This window comes from Callithrix jacchus, chromosome 9, assembly GCF_049354715.1.
Source record: "Callithrix jacchus isolate 240 chromosome 9, calJac240_pri, whole genome shotgun sequence".
Lineage (NCBI taxonomy): Eukaryota > Metazoa > Chordata > Mammalia > Primates > Cebidae > Callithrix > Callithrix jacchus.
In genome coordinates this window covers 97473729-97499046 of record NC_133510.1, presented here as the reverse complement: position 1 = coordinate 97499046, position 25318 = coordinate 97473729, and the positions used below count along the sequence as shown (strand labels likewise).

At 36.8% G+C, this 25318-nt stretch overlaps 1 protein-coding gene across 8 annotated transcripts in view; it reads left to right on the top strand.

Moving 5' to 3' along the window:
- CEP83 (centrosomal protein 83) overlaps positions 1–25318 on the top strand; it is a 183263-nt gene that overhangs the window by 51448 nt on the left and 106497 nt on the right. For 4 of the 8 annotated variants that reach the window (XR_013522025.1, XM_035257301.3, XM_035257304.3 and 1 more), the window contains 4 exons: positions 14135–14408; positions 14876–15026; positions 21353–21445; positions 23941–24072. Coding sequence is in view for 7 of the 8 variants with exons in the window: in XM_035257301.3 (XP_035113192.2) it covers positions 14236–14408; positions 14876–15026; positions 21353–21445; positions 23941–24072 (549 nt within the window). In the remaining variant the exon portion in view is untranslated. Of the gene's footprint in view, positions 1–280; positions 426–9512; positions 9564–14134; positions 14409–14875; positions 15027–21350; positions 23236–23940; positions 24073–25318 lie in introns of those variants that run through there. The other 4 variants (XM_035257302.3, XM_078337078.1, XM_035257305.3 and 1 more) reach the window with 3 other exon arrangements.

Below are 25318 nucleotides of genomic sequence, written 5' to 3'. Positions count from 1 at the left end.
ATTTACAAAGACATGGAGGTAGAAAACAGCAGTGTGTGCTGAGGAAACTAATGGTAATTAGTGGAGTGAGACAAATTTTAATTTATTTTCATTTCTCCCATCCAAGTACTAACCAGGCCTGACCCTGCTTAGCTTCCGAGATCAGACGAGATCAGGCACATTTCAGGGGATTTGTTTTCATTTCTAATATACACATTAGCTATTAATATCCCCCATTTTGCCAGCTACAAAGTAAATATTCTTTGCTGTGATGGTTCTTAAAGCAAAAATCTTTTCATAGATTAAGAAGATCTGTGAACAGCCATTAACTACATGAAAAAGTGCTTCAGGAAAATATAAATTAAAACCATAAGGAGATACCACTTTATACCTCCTAGAATGGCTACAATTAAAGACTCGACACCACATTATTACCCACACAACAGGTGGGTTTGGTTCCTTGGTGGGTATCAACTCAGTGCCCACAGCCAAAGAGGATTTAGCATGAAGGTTTTATTACTTGCAACAAGTAAGGAGAACATAGGAATAGTTCCCAAAGCAGGGGCCTGAGTCAGGTTTTATCAGCATAGAATAACAAGGTGTGATCTGATTGGATCTTGCAATGAGATGATGCTGGAGGAATGATCTGACTGGATCCTACCATGGGATGATGCCTGAGCTTGATCTGATTGGAGCCTGGATCTTGCCATGCAGTGTCAGCTTCTTAATTTACTCCCCATTCCTTGGTCCAAGCACTTGGGTTCATCCTGAGATTGCAGTCTTGGCTCATCTGGGCATGCTCAGGTTATGTGGGCTTAGGGTCCATGGCAGCTGAAAAGTAACTCACTATTTGTTACATAAAAGTTGAACCAGATTGGTCTGGCACAGCTACACGGTATTGAGAAAAACGTGGAGCAAACAGAATTCTCATATGTTGTTGGTTGGAATAGAAAATGGTACAACCATGTTAGAAAAAGATTTGGCAGTTTCTTGCACAAAATTAAATATAAATCTGCTCCATGACTCAGCAATTCCTCTCTTAGATATTTACCACCACCCATCCCCAACTGAAAATGTGTCCACGGAAAGTTTTGTAGAAGGATATTCACAGCAGCTGTATTCATTGTAACCAGAAACAACCCAAATGCTCATCATGAGGAGAATGGATAAACAATATGTGGTATATTTAAACGATGAAATGCTACTCAGCCTTAAAAAGGAACAGACTACTGAGATATACAAAAACATAGGTGAATCTCACAGCCATTTGGGTGAAACAAGGCAAATACACGAGAGTACGATTTCACTTTATTATGTTCTGAATCAGGTGGAACTATGGTGAGAATAACTACAAAAGTGGTTGCCTCTTTTGGGTGAGGTGATTGGGAAGGAGCATGAAGGAACTTCGTGGAGTGATGGGATTGTTTTTTATCTTGATGAAATTGAGGCTCTCTTTTTTGGGAACTCATCAAATTGTATACATTCATGTGTTGCATATAACCACATACACAACAGTGTTACCATAAGATTATAATGGAGCTAAAAATTTCTGTTGCGTAGGATTTGTGTTATAGTTGCCTACAATATTGAGTACAGTAACATGTAGCTTATAAGCAATAGGCTATACCATATAACTTAAGTGTATAATAGGCTATATCATCTAGGTTTGTGTAAGTACTGTACATTCTTTGATGTTCATACAGCAATGAAATCAATGAGTTTATCAGAGCATATCCTTGTTAAGTGATGCATGGAGATAATATTTGTGCATTTCATAGTATATAAAGAATTATAAACAAGCACATGAATAAAAGAGAACTAGAAGAAATTTTAAAAAATTAATATTATATGTCCATGTAGTAGCCTCACAACCATAAGGAGAATTAAACCAACAGGATTTGTTTTAAGAACAGTGAAAAGGACTAGTGTCCTTGATGTGATGCTGAGCCCAGTTTTTGAATCACTCTCCCTTCTAAGTCTCTTTTTAAGAAATCGTGAATTATAAGGCCGGGTGCAGTGACTCATTTCTGTAACCTAAACATTTTAGCAGGCCAAAGTGGGAGGCTCGCTTGAGCTTAGGAGTTCACGCCCAGCCTGGGCAACATAGTGGGACCTTGTCTCTACAAAAAAATAACAAAACAAAAAACAAACAAACAAAAAAACAGGCTTAGTGGCATATACCTGTAGTCCTAGCTACTAGGGAGACTGAGGTGACTTAAGCCTGGGAGATTGAGGTTGCAGTAAGCCGTGATCATGCCTTTGCACTCTAGCATGGGTGACAGAATGAGAATCTGTCTCAAAAAAAAATTGTGAATTATACATATAGAAAAGTATACAACATACAGCTGAATGATTTACAAAGCAAGCCACAAAGTAAATTTCCATATATCCACAAGAATGAAGAAGTAGAACATTACTAGCCTCCTTAAGTAATATTTTCCTGACTTTAATGATAATTAGTTCCTTTCTTTATACATGCTTATACCTAAGAATATATCCCATATATACTATAGTGCTTGTTTTTAATTTTTCAACTTTATATATTTGTAATAATTTATGTTTGGCTTCTTCTGGACAACATGTCTGTAATAGTTACCCTATGTATAGAGTATTTATAGCAGGGGTGTCCAATCTTTTGGCTTCTCTGGGCCACACTGGAAGAAGAATTATCTTGGGGCACACATAAAATACACTGACAATAACGAAAGCTGATGAACTAAGACAAAAAAAAAAAAAAATTCACACACACAGAAAACCCTCTCATAAGGTTTTAAGAAAGTTTATGAATTTGTGTCGGACCACATTCAAAGCCATCATAGGCTGCATACAACCCATGGGCTACACGTTGGACAAGCTTGATCTGTAGCTTTATTTTTATTGCAGTCTAGTTCCATTATACCACTATTCATTTCTCATACCACTATTTGTTTCAACTGTTGATGGACATTGGATTTGTTTCTAGGTTTCAGTTGTTAGGAATAATGCTGCTCTGAACAGTATCACATAAATCTTTTTGTGTACCTGTCTGTATCACATTTCAAGTGGATATATGGCAAGGAGAGGAATTACTGAGTCATACATAGTATATGTATTTTTTTTAACCTTAGTAGATAATGCTACTTTTTTTCCAAAGTGAATATTCTAGTTTATGCTACAACCTGTTGCTTCCTCTCCTCTCCAGATTTATTGTTAGTCTTTTTCGTTTTCTTATTGAGATTTAAATATTATGAATAATTTTTACAATTTAGTAATTAAAAAGACAGTTCAACAGAAAAAATTGGGCAAAAGATGTAAATGGACATTTTATAAAAGAAGATACCTAAATGTCTAGTAAACAAAGAAAATGTGCTTGTTTTCATTATTTATCCGGAAATCGCCTTTTAGCTGTTAGACATACTAGTTTTTCTGCCTTGCGTTATTAAAGACATTTTCCCATATTGTGGCAACTTTGTGCTTCTGCTTTTCACATTTAGATTTTCAATCCAACTAGAATTAATTTTAGTGTGTAATATAAAGAAAGGCCTAAGTTCTTTTTTTTCTACACGGTTATCTGGTTGTCCCAGCAGCATTTATTGAAGACTCTCTCTTCTTACAGTTCAACAACACCACCTTTGTTGTAAATTATCTCATATGGGTGGGTCAGTTTATGGGCTGTATCCTGTTTGATTGGTCTCTTTGTCTATAATTAAGCCAGTGGCATACCATACCATCTTAATTATTGTATATTTATAGTGAGTATATAGTGAGTATATAGTAAAAGTCTTTCCATTTTTTTCTTTAAAATCATTTTCACTGTCGTTGGCCTGGTCTTTTGTATTTCCATATAAAGTTTTGAATCGGCATGTTGAGTTTCTTACACATAGACACACACTCATTTGGATATTAATTGATACTGCATCATCTATAGATTGGGGAGAATTTATCTCTTTAGAATGCTTTCTAATCCCTACACCTAGTCCGTATCTCTATTAGGTCTTTTTTAGTTTCTTTTAGTAGTTATCCACAGTTTTCCATATAATAGTTGGCACATCTTTTTACCCAGGTTATATATTTTTTATGTTATCATTAAGAATGTCTTTAAAAATACTTTGTTATTTTTAAAAGAATATCACTATTAAAAAATAAAAAATATTTTGTTGCTGGCATTGAGAGTACAATTGATTTTTGTATATTGCTCTACCAGTCTTGCTAACTTGCTTTTTCTAATTATTTTTCTGTAATTTTTTTTTAGATTTTCTGTATACGCAATCAGAACATCTATATATAAAGAAAGATTTATTTTTTCCTCTTTAGTTTGTATACCTTCTATTCCTTTGTTTTGTTCCAGTTCTTCAATACAATGTTGAATAGAAGTGGCAATAATGGACTTTCTTGTTTTGATCACATTCTCGAAAAAATACATTTTAAGATTTGAAACCATGTATGGTGTTTTAATGTACTCTTTTTGTATACACTTTTGATGAGATTGATGTGCTTTTAAGTTTCTAGTTTTCTAGGTTTATTTTTCTCCTTTTTTACTGAGGTGAAATTAATATAGCGTAACATTAAATATTTTAAAGTATATAATTTAGTGGCATTTACTACATTCACAACATTGCATAACAACCACCACTATCTAGTTCCAAAACATTCTACCACATCAAAGAAAACCTTGTACCCATTAAACAGTCAATTCCCATTACCCCATTCCCTTAGCTCCTAGTAATCATCAGTCTGCTTTCTGTGTATTTATTCTAAATATTTCATATAAATGGAATCATACTCTCAGATCAGGAATGGTAGGTATTTCATTTTATTTCTGACAGTCCCTGAGCTGTTTCTTATTTATTTTATGTGTCTATTTTCTGTCTATGGTTCAGGCCAGGTAATTTCTGTCGTTCTGTCTTCCAGTGCATTAATTCTTTTCTCACTTTTTCTCTTCCTCTCTATTTCTGCTGATGAGTTCATCTACTATTTTTATTTTGGTCATTGTATTTTTTTTTTTTTTTTTTTTTTTTGAGACAGAGTTTCAGTCTGTCACCCAGGCTGGAGTGCAGTGGCACAATCTTGGCTCACTGCAGCCTCTGCCTCCCAGATTCAGGCAGTTCTCCTGCATCAGCCTCCTGAGTAGCTGGACTATAGGCGCATGCTACCATGCCTGGCTAATTTTTGTATTTTTAGTAGAGATGGGGTTTCACTATGTTGGCCAGGCTGATCTCGAACTCCTGGCCTAAAGTGATCCACCTGCCTTGGCCTCTCAAAGTGCTAGGATTACAGGTATGAGCCACCAGGTCCAACCTGTATTTTTCAGTTTTAAAATTTCCACTTAGTTCTTCTTTTTACTTTCTTTTTTGAGACTTGTATTTCTTTGCTGTGACCCTCTTTTTGTTTATTTCAAGCTTGTTTGCGATTCTTTGTTTAAACATTTTTATCATCATTGCTTTAAAGTCTGTCAGATAACCATAACATCTCTGTCATCATAGTGTTGACTTCTGTTACCTTATTTCATTCAGTTTCAAATCTTTCTTCTTGATATGACCAGTGGTTTTCCTTTTTTATATTTATTTATTTTTGAGTTGGAGTCTCCCCCTGTCGCCCAGGTGGGAGTGTAGTGGTGCAATCTCAGCTCACTACAACCTCTGCTTCCTGGGTTCAAGCGATTCTCCTGCCTCAGCCTCCAGAGTAGCTGAGATTACAGGCATGCACCACCACCCCTGGCAAATTTTTGTATTTTTAGTAGAGATGGGGTTTTTCCATGTTGACCAGGCTGGTCTCGAACTCCTGATACCAAGTGATCCACCAGCCTTGGCCTCCCAGAGTGTTGGGATTACAGGCATAAGCCACCATTCCTGTCTGACCAGTGATTTTCTATCAAAACTGGGACATTTGGGATATTGTGATACTGTGGAGTCTATCTAAACCTTTTGTTTTAGCTGGCCTTTTCTGACACTTCCAGTAGAGGAAAAGGGGCATGCTACCTTGTTTTTGTCAGGTGGGGATGGAAGTACAAGTTTTTTATATGTTTGTTTTTTTTTAAGAGGTGAGGGTCTTGCTCAATTGCCTGTGCTAGAGTGTGGTGGCATATCGCAGCTCATTGCAGGTTTGAACCTCTGGGCTTAAGCAATCCTTCTAGCCTCCCAAGAAGCTGGGCAGATAGACACATGCCACCATGCCCAGCTAATGACTTTTTTTTTTTTTTTGAGTTAAGGTCTCACTGTGTTGCCCAGGGTGGTCTCGAACTCTTGGTGTCAAGCAGTCCTCCCACCTCGCCTTCTGAGTGGCTGGGATATACAGGCACAAGCCATAGTGCCTAGCAAGTTCAAGTTTTTAAATTGGCTTTTGTTGACACCTTTGTTTTTTTTTTTGGCAGGGGGATTGCAGGAGGGGTCTTTGTTATTGCCAGGTAGCTGTAGTTCTGGCTCCCAATGTGATCTTCATTGATTCCCTGGAGAGGGTAACCTCATTACTGTTGGGGTGGTTGTTCCTGGCCTAACTCTCCACTAGGCCTTCTGTGACAACACTTCAGTGGGGTGAGGGGACCTCTTTGTTACTGTTGGTGGGTTCAGGTTTTCCATGTTGTCTCCTCTGACATTGCAGGATCATTGAGCTTTATTATGGTTCAGCAAACAGTGGAAACAATGAAAGTTCCTATTTTCTAGTCAGTCGTCTTGTGTACCATCTTGGCCCAGTATTAGGCTATTTTATTATAACCTAGCTTGGCTTCCATCTGGCCTTTCCTTGTGTGGATGGCAGTGGACCTACAGGTTTTTTTTTTTTTTTTTTTTTTGTAGTATTTGAATAGATTATAGATTGTAATTGTCTATATATTATCTTACTAGGCTCCCTCTTTTTGTTCTTTTAGCTAGAGAGTAGGCTTTTGTTCAAGACTTACTTGTCTGAATTAATTGGTGTTTAGTGGTTGTCAGTTTCTTCAATTCTGAGTTACCAGTTTCTTTAGTGTCTGAGGTGTATGAAAAAGAAAGCCCAGGGAACTAAACTCACCATTATATTTCTCCTTGCATTCCCAGGTCCATAGCTGGTCTGCCTTCTAGTTTTCATTAGAGTCTTATGTTTGTTGTACACCTAAGTCCAGGACTCTTAGTTGTATTAATAACTATAAAAGGAAAATATATATCTGTTCCATCTTCCTTAAAGTAGAAACCTTTATTCCATAAGTTTTAAACTGGAGTATCAATTTTCATTTAGTACTACATATTTTTGAATTTCTATTTTGACTTTTTATTTGATTCATAAGTTATTTAGAAGTGTATTTTTTTAAACACCTGGTATGTGGTCAGTATTTATAAATGTTATGTGTATACTTGTGAGGAGTTTGTACTCTATAGTTATGGGTAAAATCTTCCATATGTCAGTTAAGTCAACATGGTTAATTGTGTTTAAATTACCTGTGTTCTTATTGATTATTTTAAAAAATCTACTTGTCCCATTAGTTACCAAGAATAGTAGTGAAATTCTTCTATCATTGTGAATTTGTCTCTTTCTCCTTATAGTTTTGACAGCTTCTGCTTTACATATTTAATGGCCATAGTAAGTGTGTATAAATTTAAAATCGTCACATCTTTCTGGTGTATTTAACCTTTATTATTATTAATTTCTCTCTTCATTTTAAATAGTGGGTTTTTTTTTTTTGGTTTTAAAATCTACCTTTATAGTATTTTCATTGAAAGCAATCCATTCTTCCAGAAAATCTTGTTTTAACAGAAAAGATCACATTCTAGTTTTGTATCAGTGTACTTTTGCTATCAGAGGTAAATTTTAAGACAATTTACTTTTCATTTTAGCCAATTGGTTCACAAATAAAATTCATTTCATAAGATTCATCTCACAAACCTTTCATAGTTTGCTCAGACCTTCTACAACTTGCTCAATCCTTTAATTTTGTCTTACATTTCTCTTTTTTATATTGAAACAATCATTTTACTTTAGGACAAAAATTTACTTCTCTTTTTTTCTATCATTTCAACCACCTAAGATTTATTTTATGCAAAAATTACTGTCATTCTCCTTTACCAAAAATACATTCTGATAGTTTTTTGCATCTGTTTTTTATTTGTTCCTTTCTGTCTTGTTTTTGTTTTTCCAAATTTATATTTTGAAAGTCTTTCAATAACCTGTGAATGAGACAAATTACTTTTAAAATAAAAACATGATTTTATTTATTTATTTATTTAAAAATCGGGTTTCACCATGATGGCCAGGCTGGTCTTGAACTCCTGACCTCAGGTGTTCCACCCACCTCAGCCTCCCAAAGTGCTAGTATTACAGGCAGGAGCCACCATGCCCGGCCAAAAACATGTTTTTTTAAACAATTTTTTTTACCAAAACCAAATTTTATTTTTTTCTTGTACATGTTGCTTTCAGAATTCTATGTATTAACTAGAATTTTAACTCTTAGTAATCTTAATTTTTAGTTAACTCTTAGTAATCTTAACCTTTAGTGAAAACCTAGAAAGTAGGCAATTTTGAGCTGTCACATACCAACATTTTATAGATAGACGTTTTATAATTTTTAAAGACGTATTTTTTCATAGAATTTTAATGTGAAGCCAAACATATCTATTAAACCCCAAATATTTTTTCTTCCTATAAAGCTTGAGAAGCCAAGAGTAAACCTAAATTTACATTTAACTTACTTGGATTACTACTACAATAAATCAAGTCACATGAATTTTCTGGTTTCCCAGTGCATAGAAAAGTTATGTTTACACTGTACGGTAGTCTGTTAAGTTTACAATATAATTGTATCTTAAGATGTAGATACTTTAATTAGTACTTTATAACTAAAAAATGCTGTTGATCACCTGAGCCTTCAGTGAGTCATGTATTAGTGGGTGGAGGGGTCTGGACTTTCTGCTGATGGCTACTATTTAAAGTAGTGGTTGCTGACGGTTGGGATGGCTGTAGCAATTTCTTAAAATGAGGCAGTGAAGTTTGCCACATCAGTTGATTCATGAAAAATTTCTCTAGAGCATGAGATTGTATTTAGTGGCATTTTACCCACAGTAGAATAAGAATTTCATGCCAGTTTTATGATGCAGTTCATTAATTCTTTGGCATAGGTATATTTTTGGCAGGATAATTTTGTGGTAGTTGCTACAGATAGCGCACTCTGTATTTATAAAGGTTGAATCCCAGTGCATGTTTAACCTGAGTAAGGAGTATAGTGTTCTTGAGGGTCTTTCCCCCCCTCTATTAAAATATAATTTCAGAGGAAACCAAAGCAACTGCAATTAGAGTTTAAAAGTTGTCTTAAGTAATACATAGATATCACACTAATTTGTCAGAGATGTTATAATTCAAGCAAGACAGTAATTTAATGGTTGATTTGCATAGGGCAAATATATTTTTTTGTTGTAAGAAGTGATTTATAATGACCCATGACTAAGGAAGATTCTATCAGGAAAAATAATGTGTGTACAATGGGGACTAGAGAAAGAGTAATGAAGTTAAAGGAGACAGAACTATTTTAATTAAAATTTTTGTTCTTAGTTATAAGAACACTTTAAAACCTCATTTTTTTTTTTTACTTCTAGATGAAATAAACAGTGACTTTCATAATACTGGGTCAGTGCTTTTGGAGATAGGTGAGATGATTTAGTTTTCTGTTCTTAATGCAGTGTATAATACAGGAGTTGATCAGTATTTATGTGTTTACTAACTTATCATCAGAATCTGCAGGCTGGGTGCAGCTTGCCTTGTGTCAAATAAAAGACCCTTCAAAGCATTAATCATAGACATAGTTATGTGCTGTAGGTCACCTTTTTTCTCCCCAGCCAGTTCCGAAGTTCCAATGAGTTTTACCCTGATTAGGGAATATGAATTTTGTACCAGGATATACACTTGAAGCTTACTGCAGTAGCTTCAGGAAACATGACTCTTGTTTGTAAATTTAAGACTACCTAAATAGGAGTGAGGGGATCCAAGATGGTCGAGTAGGAGCAGCTCTGGATTGCAGCTCCCAGCGAGTGCGTGGAGGGTGAGTGGTTGCCGCATTTCCAGACGGATTTTTATTGCCCACAGACCAGGAGATTCCCGGACGGAGGAGCGCCACTGATCTCCAGCGCGGCTCTCCACTCAAAAAACTCACAGGGGTCTAGGCTCCGTTTCAGCTGGTGACTGGAGCGCCTGAGAGACAGAGTTGCCTGTTAAACTGATAAAAAGGGGACTGAAATAGGGAGCCAGACCAGGAGATTCCTGGGTGAAAAAGTGTCATGAGTCTCCAGCGCAGCTGTTGCAGCTGGCGCAGCAGGTCTTCACACAAAATCTCACACAAATCCAGGCGCCTTTTCAACAGGTGACTGGAACGCCGGGGAGACAGAGTCGCCCATTCAGCTGATGAAAAGGGGACTGAAAAAGGAAACCAGGCCAGGAGATTCCTGGGTGGAAAAGTGCCTCCAGCACAGCCAGCACAGCGGGTCTCTGCACAGAATCTCACACAAATCCGGGTGCCTTTTCAACTGGCAACTGGAACGCCTGGGAGACAAGAGTCGCCTATTCAACTGAAAAAAAGGGGACTGAAACAGGGAGCCAGGAGATTCCCAGGCAAAAAAGTGCCACGAGCCCCCAGTGCACAGCCAGCGCAGCAGGTCTCTGCACAAGAACTCACGCAAATCCAGACACTGTTTCAACTGGTGACTGGAATGCTTGGGAGACAGAGTTGCCTGTTCAACTGAAAAAAAAAAAAAAAAAAAAAAAAAAGGAGGTGTAAGGCAGGGAGCACAGCCAGTCCCACCCCCAGAAATACCAGCAATCTGAAATGCTCTGGATTGAGAGTTTCACAGCAAGGACAGCTGAACCTGGGGTAGTCCAGCTCTGTTGGGGAGGGGCGTCCACCATTACCAAGGCAGTCCACTACTACTGAGGTAGTCCACCATTGCTAAGGCAGTCTGCCATTGCTGAGGCGGTTCTAACTATACACCTATAAACAGGACTGCCGGGAAGTTTATACAGCAGCTGGGCGGAGCCCACAGCAGATCAGCAATGCTTCTGCTGGCAGACTGTGACTAGGCTGCCTCCTCGCAGGGCAGGGCATCCCTGAAAAAAGGCGGCAGCACGACAGAAACTTATAAATAAAGCCTTAACTTCCTGGGACAGAGCACCTGGGGAAAAAAAGGCTGTTATGAGTTCTGCCGCAGCAGACTTAAACATACCTGCCCAGCAGCTCTGAATGGAGCAACAGAGCTCACACCTTAGCACTTGAGCTCCTATAAAGGACAGACTGTCTTCTCAAGTAGCTCCCTGACCCCTGTATAGCCAAAGAGTCATCTCATAAAGGAGAGCTCAGACTGACATCTGGCAGGTATCCTCTGGGATGAAGATAACAGAACAAGAAACTGGCAGCAACCCTCACTGTTCTGCAGCCACTGCAGGTGAGCCCCAGGCAAGCAGGGTCTGGAGTGGACCTCTAGCAATCCTACAGCAGAGGGGCCTGACTGTTAGAAGGAAAACTAAGAAACGGAAAGAAATAACTTCATCATCAACGAACAGGATATCCACTCAGAGACCCCATCTGAAAGTCACTCACTACAAAGACCACAGGTAAATAAATCCACAAAGATGGAAGCAAACCAGCGCAAAAAGAATGAAAACACCCAAAACCAGAACACCTCTCCTCCTCCAAGGGATCACAACTCCTCACCAACTAGGGAACAAGGCTGGATGGAGAATGAGTCTGATGAATTGACAGAAACAGGCTTCAGAAGGTGGATAATAATAAACTTCTCTGAGCTAAAAGAACATGTTCTATCCCAATGCAAAGAAACTAAGAACCTTGAAAAAAGGTTTGACGAATTGCTAACGAGAATAAACAGCTTAGAGAAGAACATAAATGAATTGATGGAACTGAAAAACACAACATGAGAACTTCGCAAAACTTACACAGGTTTCAACAGCCAAATTGACCAAGCAGAAGAAAGGATATCAGAGGTCGAAGATCAACTCAGTGAAATAAAACGAGAAGGCAAGATTAGAGAAGAAAGAGTGAAAGGAAACAAACAAAGCCTCCAAGAAATATGGGATTATGTGAAAAGACCTAATGTACATTTGATAGGTGTACCTGAATGTGGCAGAGAGAATGAATCCAAGCTGGAACACACTCTTCAGAATATCCAGGAAAACTTCCCCAACCTAGCAAGGCAGGCCAATATTCAAGTCCAGGAGATACAGATAAGACCACAAATATGTTCCTCAAGAATAGCAACCCCAAGGCACTTAATTGTCAGATTCACCTGGGTTGAAATGAAGGATAAAATGCTAAGGGCAGCAAGAGAGAAAGGTTGGTTACCCACAAAGGGAAGCCCATCAGACTCACAGTGGATCTCTCAGTAGAACCTCTACAAGCCAGAAGAGAGTGGGGGGCAATATTCAATATCCTTAAAGAAAAGAACTTTCAACCTAGGATTTCATATCCAGCCAAACTAAGTTTCCTAAGTGAAGGAGAAATAAAATCCTTTATGAACAAGCAATTACTCAGAGATTTCATCACCACAAGGCCTGCTTTATAAGAGTTCCTGAAAGAAGCACTAAACAGAAAGGAACAACCAGTACCAGCTGCTCCAAAAATGCACCAAATGGTGAAGAGCATCGACACAATGAAGAAACTGCATCAACTAACAGGCAAAACCAGCTAGTGTCAAAATAGCAGGATCAAATTCACACATAACAATATTAACCCTAAATGTAAATGGGCTAAATGCCCCAATCAAAAGACATAGTGAGCAAACTGACGCAAGAACAGAAAATCAAACACTGCATGTTCTCACTCATAGGCGGGTGTTGAGCAATGAGAACACATGGACACAGGGAGGGGAGCATCATACACTGGGGTCTGTTGGGGGGAAGTAGAGGAGGAACAGTGGGGGGTGGGGAATTGGGGAGGGATAACATGGGGAGAAGTGTCACATATAGGTGATGGGGAGGAAGGCAGCAAACCACATTGTCATGTATGTACCTATGCAACAATCTTGTATGTTCTTCACATGTACCCCAAAACCTAAAACACAATAAAATATATATTAAAATAAATAAATAAATAAAACAATATAGTGATAAGTCATCTGAGAGAGAGGTCTGTAGGACTGCAAAGACGTAGGGAGGACATACAAACCAGTGTTCCTACACAGAGAGATAGCTATGCAAGATGTCAAAAGTGGACTGGAGTTGAATGCATGCATTTCCAGGTAAATGAAAGTCTAAAGGAGAATATTTTAAACATAAAGAATTGCATAGGCGAGGGTTAGGAGCCAGCATGAGAACTAAAAATTGATCAGTGTTGCTGGAAGAGCGTATGAAGGGCTAGAGAGATAATCAGGAGATGAATGAGGTAACCCTGTGATATTCTTAAGAATTATTTTAAAAAAGGAAAGAAATGTAATATTCTCATTATGAAGGAAGAGTGGAAGGCTAACAGGTGAGCCACTGGAAAGCTTATGAAGTGGATAGAACCAAGCAGAGTGATAGCAACTGGACACTTTTGGTAGAAGGGATGGAGAGATGAAGGAAAAAAAGGAACATGACAGTGACAGGCCAAGTGTGGAAAGGTGGAATGATGGTGGGAGGCGGAGTGGAATCTAGGAAGGTCAAAGGAAAAAGGAAATGAGGAAAAAAAAACTACCTAAATGGGAAGAATCTATGGTTCTAGTGGAACTAGGTGAATACTTGAAGATGTGATTTTGATAGTCACAGAAGCTGCATGGAAGTGAAAAATTTTCAAGGTGCGATTCAGCTTTATATTTGCATTTTGTTTTATGAACAATTAAAATCTGAAAATTAGGCTTTGTAATAAAAATAAGGGGTTGGGCACCAACACTTTGAGAGGCCAAGGTGGGTGGATCACCTGAGGTCAGGATTTCGAGACCAGCCTGGCCAGCATGGTGACCCCCATCTCCACTAAAAATAAAAAATTAGCCAGGCATGGTGGTAGGCACCTGTAATCCTGGCTACTCAGGAAATTGAGGCAGGATAATCGCTTGAATCCTGGAGGTGGAGGTTGCAGTGAGCTGAGATGGCACCATTGCACTCCAGCCTGGGCAACAGAGTGAGACTCCTTCTCAAAAAAAATAATAAAAAAGATAAGGAGAATAATAAAAGTGACAAAAATATCACTAAAGGAAGCTTATGTTTACTGATTGCAAACTATGTTTATTTCTCTGTGCAGGTATAATTTGGCCTCCTGAGATTCTACCTTAGCAAGAAAGGAGTGGGAGATACTCTTGGACAGAAAACTAAAATAATAAGAAAGCCGAAACTTATTTTTACATGGTTGTCAGCACATTTACCGATATGGACACTTTTCCCAATAATTTGCCTCCTGGTGGAGACAGTGGATTGACAGGTTCTCAGTTGGAGTTCCAGAAAATGTTAATTGATGAAAGGTTACGATGTGAGCATCATAAAGCTAATTACCAGACTCTGAAAGCCGAACACACAAGGTAAATTACTTAAATCTAGAAGTGGGGGTTTGGTTTAAAAACGTTATTGGAATTATCTTGGCTGAATGTTTGCCATAGAATATAGTGTAACTTTCTTATTTTGCAATGTATATGTTTAAAACTTTTTTAATATAGTAAAATTTTCACTTCGAAGTTATTTTGTTCCAAACTAAATATGGTATCAAGTGGATTATAAATTTATAAGTCTTATTCTGAAAGTGGTAAGACATGTTCAATTAAATGTATCCAGATGACTAAATGTGGTCCCCATCTCCCACCAAGGTAAAATTGCATCCCAAAGCTACAGTGTTAATTAAATTAAACTCTGTAAAGAAAAGATATTTGTAGGTTTAAAGGAATGTGTGATACTGGTCTTGTTTTTCTGTAGTGTTGACTGACTTTACATAAAGTCATGCAGTTAGAAAGAAAGGATTTACTCAAAATTGAATTCTATTTTTAAAAATTAGGTTGCAGAATGAATATGTAAAGTTACAAAATGAACTCAAGCACCTGTTAAATGAAAAGCAAATTCACCAGGAAAAACTTCAGTTGCTGCTTCAAGAACTAAGAGAAGAATTAGTAGAGAAAACTAAAGACTTAGAAGAAATGAAACTGCAGGTGAGAAAATACATTTGAGTTAGTATGAAAGTAGTCAGATATAGTGGAAGTAAATAGTTTTGGTGAATTTGGTGATTTCTGTCAATATCCTTAATGATTACTTTGCTGTATCTCCAAGTGGTACAATTTAATCTTCTTTCAAATATTTTAGAATATTAGCTAACATGTAAGGGAGCAAGGGCTGTCAACACCTTGATTTCAGTTTAATAGCCTCCAAAACCGTGAAAGAACAAAATTCTGTTATTTAAAGCCATGTAGTTTCTGGTATTTTATTATGGCAACCTAGGAAACTAATATACTGTCCTAAGCAGGATCCTTTTTAGAACATCTTTCAGACAGGACTCTCTTCATTCTCTGCTTCAGTGCTTTCAGTGATAGAGAACCTAGTGAACTTTTAAAGTGATCCAATTGTATTTATGGATTAAAGTATGTTAAACATTTCTCTCATATTAAAATGAAGTCATCCACCCTGTAGCCTCCCTGTTGGTAACTTTGGATGCTCCTCCATGTGCAAACCTCCCATATGTTTGCTCACAAATATAATTTATCTAGTAAGCCTTCTGTTTTTTAAGATAAATGTATCTAGTTTCTATGTGATATTTATTTGGCAAAAATAAGCTAAAGAAACATATACATGTAAACACATATTTTAAAACAATTTAGCTATTTGTTTAATGGATGCTTGCTATTTGTGCAAATTGTAAGCTTAGAAAGTTAAGTAAATTCAACTAAGATCAAGAAATATTTCAGTGAAGGTTTATGAAAGATGATTATTTTAAAAATATACATACATTATCTAGTCTGCCTACAAACATGCCTTTTCTAAGATTTAATGTCATCTATTTGGCTTTTATAGGAAAAGGGGAGATACTCATTTAAAGAACATTTCTACATCAGTAGTGAATGGGAATGATAATAGTGCTTAGCTCAAAGGTTGACTGTAAGGATGAAGTGAGGCAATGCATAGAAAGTGTTAGTTCAGGCCAAGCGTGGTGGCTCCCACCTTGAGCACTTTGGGAGGCAGAGACAGGAGGATCACTTGAGACTAGGAGTTTGAGACCAGTCTAGGTAACATAGTGAGACTCTGTCTCTAAAAAATAAAATAAATTAGCTTGACATAGTGGCATGCACCTGTAGTCCCATCTACTAAAGAGGCTAAGACAGGAAACTTGTTTAAGCTTAGGAGTTTGAGGCTTCAGGGAGCCGTGATTACACCACCACACTTTACCCTGTGCAACAGTGAGAGACCCTGAGTCTTTAAAAAAAAAAAAAAAAAGTATAAGTATAGTGCTTTGATCTAGTAAATGGTCAGTATATGTAGTTGTTATTGTGTTACTATGTACCATTTTAGCAAAACCTTTTTAAATATGGGGGATCGTTTGATATATTCTAATAAAACAAAATGAAAATTACCAATGATTAATATGCTCTTTTTGTGCTAATGAAAACTGTATAACCCAGTATACAGTTTCCCATTTTGTTTTGGCTGCTGGGAAGCTCAGATATAATACTCAAATATAATACTCAGTTTCAGTCATTAATGAAGAATTTTTGGCACAGCAATATTTGCCTTCTTAAAGTATTCTTCGTAAAAGACTGGTCTGTTTTAGATTGTTAAATGGCAAGTGCTGCAGTGTTAAAGATTTGTTTTTATAGATTTTAAAACAGGTAATGAATGACACTAGACTGTTGTATGACAAAGCATTCTTGTTAGTTTCTTTGGAGACAAGTAGTGACAATATTCCTTTATAAGTCTAAGACACTGCTGGGTGCAATGGCTCATGCCTGTAATCCCAGAACTTTGGGAGGCTTAGGTGTATGGATCCCCTGAGGTCAGGAGTTTTGCATCTGACCAGCCTGGCAAACATGGTGAAACCCTGTCTCTATTAAAAACATACATGCAGGGGGTGGTGGCGCATGTCTGCTGTCCCAGCTACTGGGGAGGGTGAGGCACAAGAATTGCTTGAACCTGGAGGCAGGGATTGCAGTGAGTCGAGATCATGCCACTGCACTCCAGCCTGGGGGCTGAGGTGGGAGAATTGCTTGAACCTGGGAGGTGGAGGTTGCAGTGAGCAGAGATCACACCGTTGCACTCCAGCCTAGGCGGTAGAGCGAGACTCCATCTCAAAAAAAAAAAGATCCTTTGTCAGAGGTCTCAGATCAGAAGACCCTTAAACTGTTGTATGCTATTAGGTGGCACAGACCAATGGTGAGGTGCACACCATTACAGGATTTAAAGCACTGTTTCCAAGAGGCATCTATGGTGTAACTGAACATGTAGTATTAGGAGCCGCTTGGATATTGTGCAGCTGCATCACTCTACAGGGTAGTGAGCACAGGTTATCTTTGTTCTTTGTAATGCACTGTGTCTGGTTTTTTGGCTGCTGTTCTCTTTATTGCTGGTTTTAAGCAATTTTATTGTCATACTTTGCAGTTTTCTTTATATCTGTAGTGCTTGGGGTTTATTGAGTTCTGTAGGTCTCTGGGTTTACAGTTTATATCAAACTTAGAACATTTTTGGAAATTACTTCGAAAAATATTTTCTGCCTCCTCTTTCACCTCCTTTGGAGACTCTTAATTACGTTCTAATAGTAGACCACTGAAGTTCTCCCATAGCTTGGTGATGTTGTTTGTTTATTTAATTTTAGTATTTTTGTCTCTGGGCTTCCTTTTGGTTAGTTTCTGTTGCCATGTTTTCAGATTCATTGATTTTGTCTTCTGCGGTATCTAACCTGCTGTCAATTCCAGGCAGTGTAATTTTCATCTCATAAATTGTAGTTTTCATCTCTGGAAATTCAATTTTGATCTTTTTATATCTTCCTTATCTTTACCTAACATGTTTGGTCTTTTCTTTAGTTTTTTGAACATATGGAATTTAGTTATAATTACTATACAATAAAGTTTTAATGACATCTGTGTCCTTTCTGGGCCTGTTTTAAGCTTATTCCTACACACACACACACACACACACACACACTCTCTCTCTCTCTCTCTCTCTCTCTCTCATGATTCTTTGTATGCCTAGTAAATTTTTATTGGATGTTAGATACTGTGAACTTTGTTTTTAACATGCTGGATTTTTTTTTTTTTTTGGAGTTTTGCTCTTGTTGCCCAGGCTGGAGTGCAGTGGAGCGATCTCAGCCCACTGCAATCTCCACCTCCCAATATTTTTGTATTTTGATAAATGTTGTTGAGCTTTATTTTTGGACACAGTTAAATTACTTGGAAACAGTTTTATGTTTTTGAGTCTTGCTTTTAGGATTTAGATAGGAGCAGAGTAGTATTTAGTGTAGTGCTAATTATTTCCCACCATTGAGGCAAGACTCTCCTGGGTATTATAACAACTTCGTTATGAAATGAAGGATTTTAATCTGATTTTTGGGAACAGAAACTATTCTTAGCTTTGTGAGCTCTGCGTATTCATCCTTCTAATCTTTTCAAGTGTTTCTTTGACTAGCTGTAGGGAGTTTCCTTGGACACGTGCTAATCAATACTCTTCTGAATGAGCCAAGACTTTTTGTAGGTTTTCTTTTTCCTTTTTTTTTTTTTTTTTTTGACTGTCTTACTCTGTTGCCAGGCTGGAGTGCAGTGGTGCGATCTTGGCTCACTGTAATCTCTGCAATTCTGCCTCAGCCTCCCGAGTAGCTGAGATTATAGGCACATGCCACCATACCTAGCTAACGTTTGTATTTTTAGTAGAGATGGGGTTTCATCATGTTGATCAGGATGGTCTTGATCTCCTGACCTCATGATCCGCCCACCTTGGCCTCCCAAAATGCTGGGATTACAGGTGCGGGCCACCGCATCCAGCCTTTTGTAGATTTTCTTAGTTCTTTTTCTCTGTCCTCTTTTCTCTGCTACCCGGTCCTAGGACTCTAACCACTCTAGTGTCCCTGGATGCTCATTTCTATCTCCTCCTCAGGAAGTGCATCATGACTGTGTGAGTATCCTTTCCTGTGCCATGTCCTGAAAATTCTCAAAGCTCATCTTCTATGTTTTGTGCCTCTCAGAGATCTGTCTTTTACTTTCTTATGTCCAGTGTCTTGCATACTGTTTAATTTTTGTCTGTTCTTTTGTTTATTTCAGGCAGGAGAGTGAATCTGGACACTTAAGCTATCTTGGCTGAAAGTAGAAGGCTTTTTACTTTCAGTTTTGGAAATCTCAAACATGCAACACATCCCTACATACCTGTCATCCAGCATCAATAATTATTCTCTCTAAGCCAGACTTGTTTTATCTACTACTTTCTCCCACCCACCCCCACTTTTTTCCTCAATGTCTCTGGATTGTTTTCATATTATTTCAACAAATAATTGAGTGTACATCTCTATAACAAACCAGTGCAGCCTCTCTTAAAAGCATAACCATAATACCTTTACTGTATTTAAAATATTTATTCCTTAATACCTTTTACTATTCCATCTTTGTTTAGATTTTCTTAATTTTCCCATGATTTTGCTTCCTTATTTTTGAAGTTAGATCTTTTGAAACAGGAACCAAGAAAGCTTTACCTATTAATCTCTTCGTTTTAATTGCTCCCTTATCTTAGTTTGGACTCTTGATACTGTCACCCAGACTTGATACCATAAACCAGATTATGACATGAGCTTCCTATCTAGTTTCTTTGGCTTCATTCACTAAAGCTTTTGATTCATCTTGCTTCTTTGTGAAATATAGATATCATAGTATCACTCTTAAGCTTAAAAACCTTCAATAAATAAGGTATAGAAACATATATGTACAATATCCTTTTTCTGTAAAAATCAAAGCTGATATATACGCTTGTGTATCTATAGATTGTTTTAGAAGGGGACATAAGTCATTAACAATGATTGCTTTAATAGAAGGAAATTGAATTACTGAAGTAAGAAGACTTTTTAATGTTTTGCTTTGTTTGAACTGTTTTATTTATGTAATTATATATATTAATTTTAAACCCAAATAAATTTTCAAAGTAAATCCTATTGAATACTGAAAAAATAATAAGAGTCTGAACCTGGTATTCAGGAACTTTTCACTCTGGTTGTGACCTGTTTTCCTTTTTTTCCCAGCCAGGGTGTAGCCCTACCAAGGTAGCATTTGGAAATGTTACGGTGTTTAGAGATTTCTACCAGTGTGAATGTAGGGACCCACAATTTTAAATTTTCTGTAGTACTCAATGTGGTCCCATTCAAAATGGCTTTAATTCACCTTTGAGAATCCCTTTTCTCTCATACAGTCTCTGACACCCAGGTAAATTAAAATGTTAATTGGCTTGAGTTTGGGTTCTATGTAAGTTTTAGTTTTCCCATTCTTTTGATGTGTCATTCTTTCTATTCTAAATATGTTTTCTCTTTTTTACCTGTCTGGTAAGCCTGTATTTCCTACTTTTATAGTTATTTGTATGTATGAGTTATTTTTAATACCAGAGTTTGAAATTTTTATGGGGAGATATGTGCATCATGTGAGTTTTTGTGATCTTTATAAAGTTATTTGAACACCCTGTAGGCCTCAGTGTAGCTACATTGTGGGATTGTCGTAGGAATTAATTAATGCATGTAAAGTGCTTAAAACAGGATGGTATGTAGGTTACAGTGCATTGTACAATGCTTTATAGTAAGCTCTCATTCAGTAAAATGTAATATTGTGAATATAATATTGGGACTATTATAAAATAGAACATTATGATTTTTATAGAAATTAATATAAATACAAGCTTTTAGATTTTTTTCTTCATTCATTCATGAAATAGTAATTGAGTGGTTCCTATGTGCCAGACATTGGTGGTAGGTATTGGGCATACAATGGTGACTAAAGACTGTGTCTTCCCATATGAGACTTACATAAATAAATATTTATTTATTTATTTATTAAATTATGAGTTCTATAAGAAAGTGTGACAAAGAGAAGCCTAAATTAGGTTCAGTGTGAGAGTAAAAATGAGCCTCTTCTAACTGAAAATAAGTCTGAACAGTTCTTTTTGGTATAACATTGTTACACCTTTATTTTGCCTGCTTTGTAAAATAACTGGACTATCAGCCATTGTTTACAACATGATAGCCTTAGCTGCTAACATAGTTATTCCTAACAATAGCAATAATCTGTAACTGTCTTCACTTCATGTTAATGGAATTTTTGACATCTCTGAGAGCCTGAAATTGAGATTCTTAAAGTATTATTTCAAATGCTGATTCTATTTGTATAGTGATAACTGTAAAAATAACTGTATTGTGAAAACTTTCATGAATTCCATTGTCATAATTAGAAGAGAGGCTTTGAAATATGGAGAATTACTGATTTTAATATGATTTTATATTTGGAATTGTTTGCATTTCTCTACGTACTAGATATTAACTCCACAAAAATTGGAATTGCTAAGAGCCCAAATACAACAAGAATTAGAAACTCCAATGAGAGAACGTTTTCGGACTCTGGATGAAGTAAGAAACTTATGTTGTTTACTATGCATTTATCCCTTGGGATCAAAGTCTCGATGAAAAGCATCTTTTCCCTAACCCAAAACCCTGCAGTAGTTTCCCTTTTTACTCAGTCATTGCAGTGGCCTCTAAGGCTTCACAGGATTGGACTCCTATTACTTCTCTGATCTCTTTTCCTTTTTTCACATTGGCTTACTGATATTTCTTTCGCACTCCAGAATTGGTGCATTTCTTTTTTGCTTTTATTTTTTATTTTTAAAATAATTTTGAGACAGAGTCTGGCTCTGTTGCCCAGCCTGGAGTGCAGTGGTGCAGTCTTGGCTCACTGCAACCTCTGCCTTCCGAGTTCAAGAGATTCTCCTGCCTCAGCCTCCTGAGTAGCTGGAATTGCAGGCGCACCACCATGCCTGGCTAATTTTTGTATTTTTAGGAGAAATGGGGTTTCACCGTGTAAGCCCGACTGATTTCGAACTCCTGACCTCAAGTGATCTGCCTGCCTTGGCCTCCCAAAATGATGGGATTATAGGCGTGAGCAACTGCCTCCAGCCGAACTGGTGCATCTCTTTTGCCTTGAATACTCTCCCTCCAGATATGTCGCGGCTAACTTCATCTCTTCTAAGTCTTTGCTAAAATGTCATTTTCTCAATGGGGCCTACTTTGACTGCTTCCATCTACCTATTTAATATTGCAACCTGCCTTTCCCATTATTGCTTAGACCTTTAGATCCCCCTTATCTTGCTCTATTTTTAATTTTTTTTCTGGTACATACCTTCTATGCTATATAATTTACTTATTTATTGTGTTTATTTTCTGTTTTACCACCTCTAGAATGGAAGTTGCATGAGAGGAGGAACCTTTACCTGTTTTGTTAATTGTTATATTCCAAGTTCCTAGAACAGATTTTGGTATACAGTAGGTGCTCAATTAATATTTGTTGAATGAGAGAATGAGTTTCGTGCCACTTCATAAAAATAAAAATCTGTTACAGTTTTACTTCAGGTTGAGATTAATCTCCTTTGGTGAGGTGTTGATGTAATATGACTGAATGCTTAATAAAGGGGACAGGATAAGACTGCAGGTAATAAGTATATTAGGCCAGGCACGGTGGCTCATGCCTGTAATCCCAGCACTTTGGGAGGCCAAGGTGGGCAGATCACAAGGTCACTAGATCGAGACCATCCTGGCCAACATGGTGAAACCCCATCTCTACTAAAAATACAAAAAAATTAGCTGGGTGTGGTGGTGCATGCCTGTAGTCCCAGCTACTCGGGAGGCTGAGGCAGGAGAATTGCTTGAAACTGAAAAATGGAAGTTGCAGTGAGCCAGGATTGCGCCACTGCACTCCAGCCTGGTGATAGAATGAGACTGTGTCTCCCAAATAAAAAAGTATGTTAGACACTTGCTAGACATTTTATATATGTTACCTTATTTAACAAATATACCTGGCCTTATACATACAAATGATTATTGTCCCCTTCAAAATGGGCCCCTTTGGAGAGCTATAGTCAAGTGATGTGGTCATTGCTCAAAACAGCTGTAGAATCCTCTTTTGTAATGGCTTACTGGTTTGATAATATGATCTTTCCAGTACTTTCCTGGTAGCAAGCCATTATGGTTTGGGAGTAGATTTAATTTTTGTAAATAAACAAATTCTTCAGACCCAAGATAAGTGATCAAGTTTGATAAAAGTTGTTTTTTTTTTTTTAAATCATAGCAAAATCTGTAGTAAAATCATGAAACCCATCTTCTTGGTTTACAAACCGGCTTAGAAGGTTTTCAACTAAAGATTTATGGTGAGCTGGGTATTATTTTAGGAAACATGCTTTCCTTGTTATCTAATTTCCTGTTAGTGTCTCCTGTATCTTTCTGCTCTGTTGCCTGAGTTTCTTGTTGAGTATTCAGACTGCCAGCAGCTTTCGTAGAGTACTATTAGGAAGCAGGATGAGAACACTCCAGGGAGTTGCTTGTGTTTCTGGTTAGTCCGTAGAGATGTTGCTGCATGTATTCTTCAGGTTGGTGCATTGAGTTGAACTATCATTGTAATATTTAATTAGATGTTAAGATGCTGTACTAAATATTAAAATAACCTTTTATCTCTTGAATTTGTTTGACTTACACTAACATATACATTTTTTAAATCTAGCTGTTTTTTTGAAAGGGTGCAACATTCTTACATGTTAGTTTATTTAAGCCCAGAGATCCACACTTTCCTCATACTGTACACTTTTATTATAATGAGAACCAATGAAGAAATAAGGTTAATTGAATGGTAATTTACTTTTTTGGTATATTCTCAGGAATGTACTAATTCCATATGTGTGATACTTGTTACGAGGACTTTTCCAAATTCATTTTTATTTCTGATAAATTTATTTTTTACTTTTAGAATCGCTGTCACTATAATGTAATTTAAAATTATATTTGTAAAAGTGATTATTGGAGTGAGTGCAAATTTTGTTTATAAATCTGTGATAAATTGCATTCTTCCTTTAATTTAGGAGGTGGAAAAGTATAGAGCTGTATATAATAAACTTCGCTATGAACATACATTTCTCAAGTCAGAATTTGAACACCAGAAGGAAGAGTTTGCGCGTGTTTTAGAAGAAGGAAAAATAAAATATCAATCAGAGGTAAGAGATTGATTATATGAGTTTATTCATTATTGTTCTAGTCAATACAATTTTATAATTATACATTTTTAAAAATTTCAAATTAGAGTTGATTGCATAGTTTCATTAATTAATGGTGGAGTATTTGTCATGATTTTTATCCGTTCTATATCAACAGTTTTCTTGTGAAAGTTCTGTTTTGGCTGTAGATTTAAAAAATTCTGTTTATCTTTTATTTTGTCCCAGCCAATGGAAATAGACAACTTTGGGGAGTTCTATGATACAAAGTCTTTTGTCTCATGTAGCCACAGAGACAGACTTCTCTCTGCAAATATAGTTAGTGTGATTCCTTACTTAGCATTGTTCTCTCTGCTTCTTGGAACCAAACCACATTTAGGAAATCTCTAGCTGTCATCCTATGCACGTTGATATAAACAAGGGTTTTATACCTTAAAGTGTTCCCATGAACTTCAAGAAGTAGACATTGTTTTTTTCTGCCATTTGCAACTGGAGCATTCTTTCTATGCTGCCTACACCATACATTCCTATTTCATCTCGATTGCTTTTGGCAGGCTTTTTACTTGTTTTGTGGTTTGTCTCCTAGTTTTGTCCAAAATGGGGTTACTGTTTTTCATTCCTTTTGTTGCTTTTGGAATATTTTTCAAATGGAAAGAGAGAAATACCAATTTTATCCTGCCATATTCATAAAAAATAGGTTGGTATCTACAGTTATGTGATATATTCTGTTTACAAACATATCTACATTTTAAATTTATTGCATTGTCTTTATTTGGAATTAAGAGTTAAAATATACTTAACCTTCCTTTACCAATTACTAAATATTTACAGAGTTCTAGTCATCTAATAAAAACTAAAACTGTGCTATTTGGATCAGACTGATTTATTCTTATTAGTGAGCAAACTGCCATGCATGTTTCATCTGAACCTTAGATCATTTGTGTCCATTGATTGTATAGTACCAGAACACTATAAATATTCATAATACTTTTTTTGCATTAAAAAAACAAAACTCTTTACAGCTCTACGTACCTTATTCACATATTATGTCACTTCTATTACAATAGTCAGTGAAATGGGGCAGGACTGTCTTATTTTCTTTGATTGATTGAGAGAAGATCTTTCTTTGGGGCCCAGGCTAGAATGCAGTGGCACAATAATAGCTCCCTATAACTTTTTTTTTTAATTGTACTTTAGGTTCTGGGGTACATGTACAAATCATGCAGTACAAATCATGCAGGATTGTTGC